This window comes from Megalobrama amblycephala, linkage group LG15, assembly GCF_018812025.1.
Source record: "Megalobrama amblycephala isolate DHTTF-2021 linkage group LG15, ASM1881202v1, whole genome shotgun sequence".
Taxonomy (NCBI): domain Eukaryota; kingdom Metazoa; phylum Chordata; class Actinopteri; order Cypriniformes; family Xenocyprididae; genus Megalobrama; species Megalobrama amblycephala.
In genome coordinates, this window is record NC_063058.1 from 21,205,404 (window position 1) to 21,222,321 (window position 16,918).

At 37.2% G+C, this 16,918-nt stretch overlaps 1 protein-coding gene across 2 annotated transcripts in view; it reads right to left on the reverse strand.

Annotated features, from left to right (window-relative positions):
- The window catches only part of dock4 (dedicator of cytokinesis 4), a 105,916-nt gene that overhangs the window by 31,976 nt on the left and 57,022 nt on the right, over positions 1-16,918 (reverse strand). For both annotated transcript variants that reach the window (XM_048158748.1, XM_048158749.1), the window contains 6 exons: positions 16,356-16,453; positions 16,159-16,242; positions 14,148-14,248; positions 5,245-5,326; positions 4,070-4,240; positions 19-211 (listed from right to left, as the gene is read on the reverse strand). In XM_048158748.1, coding sequence (XP_048014705.1) covers positions 19-211; positions 4,070-4,240; positions 5,245-5,326; positions 14,148-14,248; positions 16,159-16,242; positions 16,356-16,453 — 729 coding nt within the window. The remainder of the gene's footprint in view (positions 1-18; positions 212-4,069; positions 4,241-5,244; positions 5,327-14,147; positions 14,249-16,158; positions 16,243-16,355; positions 16,454-16,918) is intronic.

The following is a 16,918-nucleotide window of genomic DNA, read 5'->3' on the forward strand; positions in this document are numbered from 1 at the left end:
CTGCATGTGATCATTTACCCGGGTTGACATAAAGTGGACTCTCCACGGTCTTGGCCATGCACTGCAGTTTGACGGCCTGTAGGGGGCAGTCATTGTGCGTGAGGGCAGGCAGGCTGCTCAGCGTGTCACGGGCCAGATTTGCCACCTCTCTCATGCTGAAGATCTTTAGCAGCTCGCAGCACACAGTCGGGAACGATCTCAGGAACACGGCCTGAGAAAATGCCAATAAACATGCCTCTAAGTGTTTGTTTAAAATGAAAAAAAAAAAAAAAAAAAAAACAGTGAAGAGATAAAGTACCCAAGAGATAAAGTGTAAAGTTACCATGAAATCAAAATAGACCAATCTTGATTTTTTTATGGAATATTGCAGTATTTACGATAAACTATTTATCTGTGCACATTAATATTTTTATTAATATTTATTTAAAGGTGCCCTAGATGTTTTTAAAAGATGTAATATAAGTCTAAGGCGTCCCCTGAATGTGTCTGTGAAGTGTCAGCTCAAAATACCCCATAGATTTTTTTTAATTAATTTTTTTAACTGCCTATTTTGGGGCATCATTATAAACACGCCGATTTTATGCTGCGGCCCCTTTAAATCCCGTGCTCTCCGCCCACAGAGCTCGCGCTTGCCTTAAACAGTGCCTTAACAAAGTTTACACAGCTAATATAACCCTCAAAATGGATCTTTACAGTGTTCGTCATGCATGCGTCGGATTATGTGAGTATTGTATACTGTTATATTGTTTACTTCTGATTTTGAATGAGTTTGATAGTGCTCCATGGCTAACGGCTAATGCTACACTGTTGGAGAAATTTATAAAGAATGAAGTTGTGTTTATGAATTATACAGACTGCACATGTTTAAAAATGAAAATAGCGACGGCTCTCTTGTCTCTGTGAATACAGTAATAAACTATGGTAACTTTAACCACATTTAACAGTACATTAGCAACATGCTAACGAAACATTTAGAAAGACAGTTTACAAATATCACTAAAAATATCATGTTATCATGGATCATGTCAGTTATTATTGCTCCATCTGCCATTTTTCGCTATTGTCCTTGCTTGCTTACCTAGTCTGATGATTCAGCTGTGCACATCTAGACGTTAATACTGGCTGCCCTTGTCTAATGCCTTTTATAATGTTGGAAACGTGGGCTGGCATATGCAAATATTGGGGGCGTACACTCACTGTATGTCATTTCCATGTACTGAACTCTTGTTATTTAACTATGCCAAGATAAATTCAATTTTTCATTCGAGGGCACCTTTAAAACTTCATGCGCCCTCATAACCTTTAATCAAAATAACTTCCCCTCCCTCTTGCAGCGACATCTACTGGTGAGAGGGGGGAATCAACCTGTCACTCAAATGAGATTGACCTATAGCAAACCACAACCATCCAATCAATACCCAATAGACAAAATCAAGTCCCGCCTTACATTTTTTCTTTTTCGAGAAGCCGTTTCACCCAAACATACATCACAATTGGGGAAAAAAGACTATCGCAACTTCCGTTTCATGCCGACTTTAATAAAATGTGTAATGTGTTTTGTGCATTTGTGTCACTGTAATACAACTGCTATCATCTTTCTCCAAACACATTTTGCACATTGATTTAGTGGGAAAATGTTCCTCTGGTGCAGTAGGGGACGTCAAACAACAGATGTAAGCAAAGGCACTTATGCACACACAGACAAATATTGTGGTGACACGAATCTGGCACAGATCCAGTCGCCTGCATGTGCTTTGGATTATGCCGCGGTGTCCAAAGACGCTTTGTTTTCTTGGCTGTGTTAATTGAAATCTGCTCTCCTGCTGGGCTGCCATAACAAGAACAGACCTGTGTGCGAGTTCAGTGTGAGTGAATGTGCGAATGTGTGCGCGCGTCCCCACTGTGCTGCTGTTAACGCTCGTCGGAACGAAACGAATCTCGGAAAGAACGGGAGCGGGTCTCTCTGCATGGCGGACACACATGGCTCAGCTGACTCCGAGCTTGTGGGCCGTGACAGTGTGTGGCAGGCTTTTAGCGCGCACAGCATGCGTCTCTGTTTGTGTATATCAAGGCTGGCTTAACTCTCCATGGGCTGACTGAGCTTTGAATGCTGCTATGCTAGCAGAACAAATGTGGGTGGGGCTGAAAAAGAAGTACTGAACTCAAACACTGATAACTTGTGTCTTCCTAGCATGCATACTTGTTTCACTATAATTGAGTAGTTATAGGAAATGGCATCACTATAGATATATTTATTTTTTATATATATATATACACATATGGTTCTCGAATCTGACTGGCTGATAGCCGTGCGATATTTAAGTGATTCTTACCTTTTCACCGGTTGTATCACTCCGCTTGAAGCGACTGTCATGGCAGCCGAGCAAATCCACTGTATTTTTTACGAGTACTACATTTTTTATACCACGAATTGTAGATTTAAGTGTTTTTAGGCAAGAATGTAGTTGTTCAGACCTGAAATATGTGACTTGTTTATAATAATAGCACCTATTTTACAATTTGTTTAGACGTTTTCGGTAATGCGAGCTCCAGGCCGTCAGCGGCCATTCAGTGCTCGTGTACCCGCTGAGAACAGCTTCATCTCGGCCAGTGCTTCGGGGATTTGCTGCTGGCTTTTATAGTATATCTTAAAGTAGTATAACGGGCAATCTTTGGTCTCATTAATCTATTACTTGTTCCTGAGCAAATCGAATTGGGCTATGTTAAATTTAATAATTTAATATTAAGGCTATATTTAATCCAGTAGAGCACTGCTTTGGTACGTTTGACTGAATTGTACAATTGTGTTTATTTCCTATTGTCATTTATAATGGCTTTTATTGTTAATTTAAATATTGTTGTTCAATAAATATTATTTTATATAAATTGTATTTGGTATTGAGAAAGGGTCCATTAGTGCATAATATGGATTGAGTGAAAGTTACATTAATACGCCATTAGATAGCGGCAAAATTTATGAGCGAGTCAGTCGCAAGAGACTTTTAAATTAAAAGGGACTTTTGTAAACTAAGGACGTTGTTTTAGCGCTGCTATGGAAAATGCAGTATGTAATAATTTTGTCCTCTAGAGGTCGCTAGAGGCCTATTCAAAACAAAGGCGTAGCTTGATGACGCCAAGTTTGAGCGCGGAATCTTGGGATATGTGGTCTCCACCTCAACGAACGATGCAAAAGAATCGGGATAGGACTCAGGAAGAAATCATGTTCATGGATGCAATTATTAATGTTACTGCAGTATGAAGCACAGCAGGACCGAGTGTTGTGGAAGCTGAACGAGGAGCTGGAGCGATTGCGCAACACACGCCTCACAAGCAGCACTTTTATTATGCCACAGTCGCCGACGCCACTTCTGCTTTTCCGGTCATGAGTATGAGGTAACGCAGCTCTGTTTATCATATTAGATACATCTGAGTGTGTTGAAAATGATGTTATAACGTTACTCTGTGCGTTTGCTCGGCGGCTGCTGTGAGACACTGTTGAACACTGCAGTAAGATAGATCGATTTCAGTATATCATATTAAATGCTGGATGACTTGTGTTGATAAATGACATGCAATTAATTTTAAAACGTATTGTATGATGGAGAAAATGCTGTATTACTGTTACTAAAATTAAAGCTGCATCTGATTATGCTATGTTAGCTACTTCACAAAATAATGTTTTTCTCTGAGGCGCGGTAAAGCATGGTACTCGCTGTAAATCAAGAAAATTAGATTTAAACAATAAGAATAAATGTGTTGAGCAATATAACAACAATTCGTTTTCAGTCTATAAATATATCAAAACAGTTGTTCCCTTGTTGATTAAAACATGTAAATATTAAAGCGTCTTTAGTGTTTCCATGGTTTCTACAAAATAAAACCGGAAACCGAGGGTAACGCGGGTATGACGCAATTGACAGGCGACTCCTCACACGTCCCGGAGCCTTGGTTACAATTGCAATTCTCACGATTTACAAATAGTTGTCCCAGCTTAATCCCAGCTTACTACATAGTTACAATTTGTAAAAGAAGTGTGTGAAATTGAACCCAGTGTAGGTGTGTGTCTCACCTGTGTGTGTGTGATGGGACTGATGCCCTTACTCTCATGAGACAGGAACAGGTGGATGGATTTGAAGAGCTCATGAACAGAGCAGCGGAATTCCTCCTCGTTCTGGCCTCCGGTGGCCGCTGCGTACAGACGCCGTGACTGCACAATGTACTTAAACAAGTACTCTGACGCCTGTCAGACATCAAACATCTGTTATTGAAATTAATATTTAATCACATTCAAAAACATCCTAACTAAAAATCCAAAACATATTTAAAAATATTTAACCCTTAATTTTTTTTTTTAATGGAACAGTTTATTGAACCTTTAGACAAAAGTTTTCACTCTATATCTCCCAATAATAATGTCTTAATAAGATAATATTCAAATTTACAATGATGATGATTGAGAGATGAACAAATAAATCCTCAAAGCCTGATGGATCATATTTGATACTCACATTTTAACATGATTTTTCAGTCCAGTAAGTGTTCATCTTGAAATAATACTAACAATATGAAAGTTATTCTTATACGTTTACTTTACAAAAATCAGGAAAGATTTCACAGTAAAGATACGTGAACCTCGACCTGAAAGTGGACATTTTTACAATTATACCAAAAGGCCTTTTACTTGCTAAAAAGTATAAACTATCAATCAATTATGACTTTTTGAAAATAAATACATAAATCTGTAGACACTGTGTGAAGGTCATTTTCTGCTTTTAACCATTTCAATCGAAAAGAGCAAAAATACCAAAAGATGAATGGAACGCATTGAATCCAAATAAGGTAAGAGTTCAAGGTTAGAAAGTGGGAATTGCTTTTAAATAACACCTTTGAAGGGTGTAAATGAGCGTGCATGCATTTGGAGAATGTGCCTGGTGGTCCCACGGCGGATCATAAAAGCAAAACGGGCGAATGAAGAAAGAAAGAAAAGAATGTTTGTAGCTTAATTGCATGATGGGTAAGAAAAGAAGTTCCTGTGGGTGAAAGAGGCTGGAGAGGTACAACAGATGCATCATGGGTATTCATAACTGCTGGAGAGGAAGCTTAAGATCAGGATAGAGAAACAGCAGGGGGTGAGGGTTATTTCAAAATGACAGACCGACAGAGAGAGATACGTTTCCTCATAGATTTGCATGCATACTGTACTGTGACATACATCTTGAATGAAGCGTATGTTAGCGTTCTCACCTTCAAAACCTGCTGGATCTGTTCCTGGTGCTCGGCATCAATGATACGATCCACATACCATTTCAACACACGGATCAGATCCCTGCAGACACAAGCCGTGAATATTAGACATCAGTAGCAAGAAAAATATGTTTTTTAAATTTGGCTGTTTATGTTTGAATGTTGTACATTTTTGTTTGTCCTGCAGGGAACATGCATAATATCACAAATTATTCATAGGCAGTGCTCAGACTCTGAAATGACATCTGCAGGGAGAAGAAAAAATGTTTGCATGCTCACGTTTAGGGCTTTCATGATTTCTCGATTGTAATTTACCCATGTGGAGTAACTGGCAAAATGCTGTATAACATGCGGTGCATTTCTACAAAAATTCTTCATTTTGAATTGATTCTCACTTGAATTATGGAAGTCTTCTCAGGGGTGCAACAAGATAAATGACAGGCGCCTGACCCAAAGACTGTAGGTTGGAGTCCTGTGTGGGACAACTTTATAAACTTGTGTGTAATGTTGTGTCATTTCAATTCCTTTATTATCCCTATGTGTATTGTTCTAGACTTTCTTCCTCTAGGATTAGAAGTAAGTCTGTCTTTGTTCATTCTGTGTTCATTCACATCTGAATTTATGTTAATTTTGAGTTCATTCTCACTTGAAATATGAAAATTTTGCATCTGGGTGAATAATCTTCCCAGTGGTGCAACAAGATGAGTTTCAGGCTCTTAACAGAGAGACTGTGGGTTCGAATCCTGTGTCAGGCAACTTTATAAAATTGTGTGTAATGTTGTGTCATTCAATTCCTTTATTATCCGGGTAAACGTTCATTCTTTGTTCATTCTGTGTTCATTCTCATCTGAACTTCTGCTCATTTTGAGTTCATTCTCACCTGTACTCCTGAACCAGCTGTTTTTCATGTATGTTCAATTTCTGCTGTTTTTGCTCTTCCTGCTCCACATTGGGCTAGAATCCCTTTAGGGGCTTGGCCCCGTATCGCTGCCTGCAACTATATTTTTAATGTTTTTGAAAGATGTCCCTTCTGCTCACCAAGGCTGAATTTATTTGATTAAAAATACAGTAAAAACAGTAATATTGTTAAATATAATTTAAAATAGGTGTTTTCTATTTGAATATATTTTAAACTGTAATTTATTCCTGTGATGCAAAAATTTTCAGCATCATTACTCCAGTCTTCAGTGTCACATGATCCTTCAGAAATCTCTAATTCTGCTGATTTGCTGCTCAATTGTTAGTATAGTTTTGAGTTTTTGAGTTTAACACTTTTTTTTATTTTTTTTTACCACTGCTAGTTTTTGTCTTCATAATATTATTATTGTATTTTCATCAACAATAATAACCTTGATAAGTAATTTGTCCATCCTTGAACCCCAAATTTAAAGTATTCCTAAAATCTGACTGGTAGATGTTATTCCAAGATTGCTAATCAGGTATGTGAAGCAAATCTGACATATGCTTTATATATCTTTAAAGGTGCCGTAGAACGTGTTTTCAAAAGATGTGATATAAGTCTAAGGTGTCCCCTGAATGTGTCTGTGAAGTTTCAGCTCAAAATACCCCATAGACTTTTTTTTATTCATTTTTTTAACTGCCTATTTTGGGGCATCATTAAATATGCGCCGATTCAGGCTGCGGCCCCTTTAAATTCTCGTGCTCCCCCGCCCCTGAGCTCTCGACTATAAAACAGTGCACAAAGTTCACACAGCTAATATAACCCTCAAAATGGATCTTCACAAAGTGTTCGTCATGCAGCATGTCTAATCGAGTAAGTATAGTATTTATTTGGATGTTTACATTTGATTCTGAATGAGTTTGATAGTGCTCCGTGGCTAAAGCTAACATTACACACTGTTGGAGAGATTTATAAAGAATGAAGTTGTGTTTATGAATTATACAGACTGCAAGTGTTTAAAAATGAAAATAGCGACGGCTCTTGTCTCCGTGAATACAGTAAGAAACGATGGTAACTTTAACCACATTTAACAGTACATTAGCAACATGCTAACAAAACATTTAGAAAGACAATTTACAAATATCACTAAAAATATCATGATATCATGGATCATGTCAGTTATTATTGCTCCATCTGCCATTTTTCACTGTTGTTCTTGCTTGCTTACCTAGTCTGATGATTCAGCTGTGCACATTCAGACGTTAATACTGGCTGCCCTTGTGTAATGCCTTGAACATGACCTGGCATATGCAAATAATGGTTACGTAACAGTCGGTGTTATGTTGAGATTTGCCTGTTCTTCAGAGGTCTTTTAAACAAATGAGATTTATATAAGAAGGAGGAAACAATGTTTGAGTTTGAGACTCATTTCCATGTACTGAACTCTTGTTATTCAACTATGCCGAGGTAAATTCAATTTTTAATTCTAGGGCACCTTTAAATTTGTCCATGCACCTAACAGGTTTTGTAAAGTTTAGGAACTGACCCCCAGAATCAGAAGGCTCTGACAGCTTGAATGCTGTTCCAAGATCAATAAAACGTCCTTAACGGTCCAGTGTATCCCATGAGAAGTCTTAACCACTCAGGCAATGAAACGTCTGAGATGTTTGAGTGATTGTGACAATGAATCAGAGGAGTTAAAGTGCACAGGTCTTCATGAATACTTGATGCAGCTGCCAGGAAGCTTTGTAAATAGACCTCATTTTATTGGTCTCTATTGCCAGTCAAAACCCATTAAAATCATTAAAACGTCCTTAGGGTCCAATCCATCAAGATCTGTGTGAGAAGAACAGTGTGTGCAAAGGTGTACATATATTCACAGTCTGTGGACGGCATCTACAGTAGGTCAAAATATTGGAAAACCTGGAAGGAATACTTAAAGAAATAATAGTGAGGATAATTTCCTTTTGTTTAAACTTTTCTGTTTGGCTACATTGCTTAATGCAACATTAATTTTTAAAGTAAGATGATTAATTACAAATGGGAAAAAAAAAAACTGGAGGAAAACTGGGTCTTTTATGAGGCTCTTGTTGATTTTGGAAGCCCAAGGGAGTAATTTGGCCATAAGGAGGAAAATGTTAACATTCCCAGCATGGGATTACAATTAATGTCAACCACAGTGTAATACCAGCTCTCATTCCCCCTAAAGATTTCTCTTAAAATCCAATTAGATCTTAATTAAACGCACTGTAACACCTCATGTTGTGATTGTGATAAAATCAACTGCCTTGAAAATAGTCCAACCATATCAAAAGCAATCAAGAAATGTATCATTTTATATATTATTTACCCTATTCATTTAATTCAGCTTTGTTCACATAGAATCAATACACTTTGATTTAGTTGTATTTGATTAAGGTAAGCTCAGTTCAGTTTGCTTTGTTCCATCGATTCAAATATGTTATGTTAGATCAGATTCAATTCATTAGCAAATTTCTACACCTAGATTGTGCCATAAATTACTAATATAATACGCACCTCTTATTTCACACTACTTTGCTTTGCAAGTGTGAATACTATTATGTGACCTTGACTGTTTATTCACTAGAGATAACAGCAGTAAATGCCTTGGCAGCATCAGCTACATTTACTTCAGATACTTCAGGAATACTGACACGCAGTTTGAACCCAGCGGCTCTGTTTTTCACTACCCTGAGACAAACAGACCCTCATCACCACAGCATCCATCCTGACTGCAGATTAACCTTAGTGTGTCTTTGAGCATGCTGGGAGAGACAGTGCAGTGTGAAGATGTGTCTGTGTGAGTGTGGTTACAAAGCACATAACATTAAACTGAAAACAGGCTGTGAAAAGAAAAAAAAAAAACACTGTCTGAAATCTATAGGGAACATATCAAGTGGGATTTTCCTGGCTCTTTTGAAATATAATAGTTAAACATATGCCTAATGCACACAATGCCAAAAAAAAAAGAAAAAAGAAAGAAAAAAAGTAATGTAAACATACATTTAATGTGCACAACAAAATAAAATAAATATAAAAATGTCAAAATTGTAATACATGTAATGCATACAATGCAAAATAAAATAAGTGTGAATTTAGGCATAACAACATAAGAAATGTAAATATGCACTTACACACAATGCAAAACAAAATACAAAAATAAGTAATGTAAACACTTAAAAAGGTACTTCACTGGAAAAATGGGCTTTCAATAAAACTTGGCTGTCTGTGCAGTAAAAAAGGCACAAAAAAAAAAAAAAATGAAATTGGTTCTACCTGACTAGAGAAAAACAGAGAAAAAAGGTTGTTGTCTTTCCTTTTGCTAAATAGGTTGGAAAGCTTGAACACCCATAATGCACTGGGCATGTTGCTGTCCAAAGCCACTCCCACCAGTCTGCTATGAATACGCTTACCAGAGTCAAATACCACCTTGCTTTAGTAGGAAATACTTCTTAGCAAACTTTACAATGGTGTCAACTTGCATTGTTTCCAGGTGCAATAATTCAAAGAGTAAAGCGTAAGTGAGTTAAGTTTCAGTTTCCTGTGAAGAATTCAGAGTGTTGTATGAAGTGGCTAAAAACTGCAAAGAATCGTAAATACAGAGAGAAGACAGAAATTCCGAAACACTTCTGCGTTTGTAGTCAACATTTCAAACTGGACCACGAACGCAGTGTTTTAGGCCAAACGGAGGGGAAAAACTGCCGTTCCGTCAGTTCCGCTGGAAGCAAAGCGCCATCGTGTACAGGTAAGAAAGCTGTTTTCATAGTGTTCCATTTTTAGAGCAGACATAATACGATACAATTTTTAGTGATAAACATACCCTTACAATAACTGTTCTGTTAATAACCCTTTGTCAATCCGACTGTCTGTGGGTGGGATACAATAATGCAGAAGTATTATAATTTTCACTGAAGCCCTGGAGCTGTCAAAAGTCCAGTGGACTTTTGCTGACAAATAAATGTGAATTTTTCAGTCCATGAAACAAGTGGAATGAGTAAACATTGTTCATTTACATAGACTACCAACATTGTAACAATACAAAGCAGTTTGAAAATCTGTTACACTTTAATGCAAAATAAAATTAAATAAATACAAAAATAAAAAATATATTATAACAATGCAAAATAATTAAAATGTGTGAATTTAGGCACAACATGCATTTAACACACAAAATAAAATAAAATAAAATAAAATAAAATAAAATAATGAAGAAACAGCATTACAAAGGACACGGGACAGAAACGCTGCACAGCATTAAGGAACTGAGTGACGGGAACAGTGTGAAAGTGAGTATTTTGCAAGCCGCCCACATCCAGCTCAGCTCTGACATGATGCTCCACACCTCAGTGTGTTACAGAAGAGAGACTACATCACTGCCCACACACAACAACACAACCACACGCCTCATTACTGACAGACAGCATGGCCAGAACACACCGCGCGCACACACACTCGCACACACAGAAAAGACAGGTAAACATTAGGGGGAAAGAGACGGAGAGACAGAAAGCAGAAGGTGTGTGTGTTGAGGAAGAAAAACAAAAGAGTGGGAAAAACTGAAATATTAGGAGGAAAAGACAGACATAGAACAACAAAAATCAAATGAGGACCTTTGAGGAGTATCAACCTATTGAGTGACACATGCAATCTGAAAACAGTTCACCCAAAAATTATCTCATTTATTTCTCACCCTCATGTCGTTCTACACCAGTAAGACCTTCGTTCACATTCAGAACACAAATTAAGATATTTTTGATGAAATCCGATGGCTCAGTAAGGCCTCTATTGACAGCTGCTAAAACATATTTAAAACAGTTCATGTGACTACAGTGCTTAATGTTACTACAGTACTACCTTAATGTTATGAAGCGACGAGAATACTTTTATGCGCCAAAAATAACAAAATGGTGACTTTATTCCACAATATCTAGTGATGGGCGATTTCAAAACACTGCTTTATGAAGCTTCATGAATCTTTTGTTTCGAATCAGTGGTTCAGATCGTGTATCAAACTACCAAAGTCACGTGAACTATTGAAGTTTCAAAACACTTACGACGGGACGAAGCCTCATTTACTTAAATAATGTGATTTTGCTGCTCTGAAACACTGATTCGGAACAAAAGATTTGTAAAGATTCGAAGCTTCATGAAGCAGTGTTTTGAAATCGGCCATCACTAGATATTGTGGAATAAAGTCGCTATTTTGTTATTTTTTGTGCACAAAAAGTATAATCATCACTTTATAATATTGAGGTTGAACCACTGTAGTCACATGAACTGTTTTTAGTAGCTTTCTGGGCATTGAAAAAGGGAGTGTTATTGCTGTCAATAGAGGCCTCACTGAGCCATCAGATCTTATCAAAAATATCTTAATTTGTGTTCCGAAGATGATCGAAGGTCTTACAGGTATGGAACGACATGTGGGTGAGTAATTAATGACAATTTTCATTTTTGGGTGAACTAACCCTTTAATATTCGCCATCAGCACAAACACACGCTGTATTACCTTCCTGACCACACATACAGGACAAAAACTGCATTGTCAGTAAAATGAAACAGATTATGACAGATGAAAGCAAGACTGTGCTGTGCTTTGGGCTTGACATACATCTCTCTCTGTGCTGAGAGGATCTGTAAACTCAGAGAAACTCCACCGGTTACAGTATACAAGGCCTAGAGCCAAACATAAAACACCTTTTATCTTTCTACATAACCAAACACAACTCTCTCAATAGCATGACACACTATTTCAGCTGAACACCACAGAAGCTCCAGCATTTTTGAGTGTTTCGAAACTCATATAATTCTTGAATACATAATTTTTACTAGTGTAGCCTGTTTACTAGGGCTATGAATTGCCATAGACCGTAATTTGAACTTAATTAAAGGTGCCCTAGATTCAAAAATTGAATTTACCTTGGCATAGTTGAATAACAAGAGTTCAGTACATGGAAAAGACATACATACAAACTCCATTGCTTTCTCTTTCTTATGTAAATCTCATTTGTTTAAAAGACTTCCGGAAAACATGCGGATCTCAACATAACACTGACTGTTACGTAACAGTCGGGGTGTACACCCCAATATTTGCATATGCCAGCCCATGTTCCCAACATTATGAAAGGCATTAGACAAGGGCAGGCAGTAACGTCTGGATCTGCACAGGTGAACTAGGTAAGCAAGAACAATAGCGAAAATGGCAGATGGAGCAATAATAACTGACATGATCCATGATTACATGATATTTTTAGTGATATTTGTAAATTGTCTATCTAAATGTTTCGTTAGCATGTTGCTAATGTACTGTTAAATGTGGTTAAAGTTACCATCCTTTCTTACTGTATTCACAGAGACAAGAGAGACGTCGCTATTTTCATTTTTAAACACTTGCAGTCTGTATAATTCATAAACACAACTTCATTCTTTATAAATCTCTCCAACAGTGTAGCATTAGCCGTTAGCCACGGAGCACAGCCTCAAACTCATAGAGAATCAAACATAAACATCAAAATAAATACTTTACTCACATAATTCGAAGCATGCATACAGCATGCATGACGAACATCTTGTAAAGATCCATTTGAGGGTTATATTAGCTGTGTGAACTTTGTAAATGTGCTGTAATATAATCGAGAGCTCGTGTGGCAGGGAGCGTGCGAATTAAAGGGGCGGCGCGCTGAAAAAAATCAGTGCATAGTTAATGATGCCCCAAAATAGGCAGTTAAAAAATTAATTTAAAAAAATCTATGGGGTATTTTGAGCTGAAACTTCACAGACACATTCAGGAGACACCTTAGACTTATATTACATCTTGTGAAAAAGCATTCTTGGGCACCTTTAAATAATTCCATATTAAATTATATTTAGCTGCCGTTTTGATATGTATTGTGATGTCTTGTAAGTATTTTTTATGCATTTATAATTTTTTTAATTTTGGGTATTGATTACTTATTAAATATTAATGCCAACAGCTAACTTAATAGCTTAAAAATACAAATAGACAAAAGAGACATATTACAAGCAATAAAACAAAGAGTGCTTTCATTCTCAGGACTTAAGCTACTAATTTTTTCAAAGTTTTGTTTCCTTTTTTTTCTTAACATGAAATTTTGCATTGTACAAGCATTAGAATTGTGACCCATGCAGGCAAAATGAGTCGCAATGAGCAAATTTTCAAAAATGAGTTATTGTTATTTTCACAATCTCTATTAAAAAAAACCTTCAAAATGATGTATGATTTGTTGGAATCAGAGAACAAGTGACTGAGCTAGTACTGTAATTTTGTTTATATTTACATCAGCATGAGTTACATTTCATTGGGTCAGTCCATCAAAAATTTGCTATGAATATTCACAAAGTTGGAATGCTGCGCCATAAAATGATACCAAGGGGAAGCGCGAGTGGTGAAGCGAGCAGAGAAACTGCATTTTTCATGGTCAAAGGAAAGGTACTCCTCTCAGAAAACATGCAAATAAAGATACTTTTAGATATTTAATTGCTATTTGGAGCATTGGGATCGCTTGACGAGAGACTCCCAATGACGAGACTCATTTTTGTGGAAACCTCAAATTCGAACAAAATAGACATTCGTGACTTGTTTTATATGTAGCTCAAAATTAGCCAGAGCGCATTCCAAATAATTTTGCCACTATGGGCCACAATTTACTAATACCTAGAACACATGTCTCAAGATAGACGTTTTCAAAATTGACTTGACTGACATCTTAAAAACTTGCGCTGCATTTTGTGTGTACGACGCCGCAAAAGACTTGAACCCAACGGTCAAAGACATCCGTCAAATCCATGTTTACATAGAAAAACAATGGAAAAGAAGCACAGGTGAACGAAAAATTTTCTGTGTGACTGGACATACCTACCGCTGAAGACATTTTTTTCATCAGTTACGATTAAAAAAAAAACGTTTGTCTTAAGAATCATGATTTGTAATAATTGTTTTTTCCCCCCAATCCCTAATGTTTACCTGTAGGACAGGGCACCAGCAAAGTGGTTCTCAATGTAGTTGTCCATTACGGGCTTGAAGAGCTGGAATTTGCTGTCCTGCAGCAGATTTATAACGTGAACCTGAGGAGAAAATACAAATCATCACCTCAGTATGGTCATAAACTATTTTATGTCAATTAAATCCATTTGAATTCCTCTCAGAGTTTATTTTCAATACTGATCAGCAGAATCAATACTGAGTTACTGAATCAGTTTCCAAATCACCTGCTAGTGTACCAATCTTTGGTGAATCAACCATTGGTGAATCAATCGTTTGGTAGATCCATTAAATCCATTGGCAGATCAAACACTGACGAATCAACCACTAGCGAATTAACAATTGCTGAATCAAACCGTGGCGAATCAACCATTTCATATCAGCATTTGACGAATCAACCAATTGCTGAATCAAACCGTGGCGAATCAACCATTTCATATCAGCAGTTGACGAATCAACCAATTGCTGAATCAAACCGTGGCGAATCAACCATTTCATATCAGCAGTTGACGAATCAACCAATTGCTGAATCAAACCGTGGCGAATCAACCATTTCATATCAGCATTTGACGAATCAACCAATTGCTGAATCAAACCGTGGCGAATCAACCATTTCATATCAGCAGTTGACGAATCAACCAATTGCTGAATCAAACCATGGCGAATCAACCATTTCATATCAGCAGTTGACGAATCAACCAATTGCTGAATCAAACCGTGGCGAATCAACCATTTCATATGAGCAGTTGACGAATCAACCAATTGCTGAATCGACTGTCTGTGCATCAAACATCAACATACTATTAACCACTGGTGTATTAATCATTGATGAATCAACCACTGGTGAATCAACTGTTAATACACATTATCTGGTGTATAATACCAAATTAATGATATTAAATATTGATTTCAGTTTAAAATATTTTATTATGTGAAAAAGAGGCGGCTGTGGAATGGTATGAGACTTGAAACTAGCACAGCTATGTAGGAAATCAAATTCCCAAGACAATAATCATTTTTATAATGGGCCGCAGAATGGAGCAATTGACCCTTCACAGGGAGTTTGATTGACAAGCGATCTAACCAATCAGAACGCCGAATCTGCCATTTTGTCCAACTAAGCAGTCAGGAGTTAGAAGATTAACCTCGGTGGAGTTAAACTTGAAAAATTGTGTATATTGACGTCTTTCCGCGTTTTAAACAACATTCATTCTCATGTTCATTCATGTTTATTTGATGCTATAAATGGACTAGTAGGAAGAGATGATCGGTTTACGAGCCGCTTGAGCTGAGGCGCTACAGCAATCTGTCACAACACATTAAAGAGCCACAAAACGGCTTTTATTGTTTGAATTTCTTTAAAAAAACTACACAGTTTGAAAGCAGGGACTTTGTTTAATATCATAAGTAATCTGGTTTGTCTTGTCTGTCGACGTGTTGTCAGTGTCCTCTTTGCTCCGCGATGTATTTTTCACTGCGTGTGGCGTGACAGCGCCACGGCTCGTCGGACAAAGCAACAGTAACTAAGGGGGGCGGGTCTTTTCAAAGGGTCAATTGACCAATCAGAATCAAGCATTCTAGAAAGCCATGTAAACAGTAAAGTTATTGTATATAACACTTCCCACACAGCCTAAAACAACACTCAATCATGCAGAGTTTATTTAAAATAAGCTTTCTGATCTAGAAGTACTTTGTTCTGCCTGAAATAAAGAGGATATGAGGACAGGAGTTGGATAATAGCAAGAGAAATCTAAGATGGATTTTATGAGTTGCCATATTTGGCATGTAACCCTGGTAACACAGTGGAGGAGAGATGAGGAAAGCATCTTGTACTCATTAACAGCAAGAAACTGTCTCCTTGCAGAGGAGATGGATGAGTTTGTATGAGTTTGCAGTCAAAATATGGTGAGTATCTGTGGAAACTAGAAACTTGAGAGCAAAGCATTGTCTACATTTTATACATTCATAAAGGTTTGAACAAAACATCACTCACCAGGCAGTCAAACACCTTTAGTCCATAGCGCTGGGGACTCTCGTCTAAAATCCCAAACAAGGTGTCCAGAGTGTCCTGTAAAAACTGTACAGAGATAATCAAATGTTATAAAGTCAAAAAATATTTTTGGGAAAAAATATTCTATGCTATTTCTGCAGTTTCAGTGGTAAAAACAAGTTGCTGTATATGGTTTTCACCTTAACAATTTCAGTGCCATCAATGTCCTTGAGTTTGGAGAGGCAGTCAATGATTCTGTCCAGATGGACTCTCCATTTCAGCAGGTCCAACATGTCACCTGAAAAAAACACAAGAAACATGCACTTTTGAAGATAAACCATTTAAACTGGGTTTCATTATTAAAGTGGCTGAGTCAACAATTGCTAAATCACCTGTTAGGGTATCAACCTTTAGTGAATCAAACATTCAAGGCTCCATTAAATCCATTTGCAGATCAAATGTTGAAGAATCAACCCCTAGCGAATTAACAACTACTGAATCAAACACTGGCGAATAACCTGTTTTCATATCAGCAGTTGGCAAATCAACCACTAAAGAATTAACAATTGGCAAATCAACTGTTGGTCAACATATTAAGCAGTGGTGAATCATTGACGAATCACCTGCTGAGAAATCAACTGTTGAGTGAATAAACCATTGATGAATTCAATCAATCGTTGATGAATCTATCACTGGTTAATATGCTGACAGCTGATTTGCCAATTGTTAATTCTTTAGTGGTTGATTCGTCAACTGCTGATAT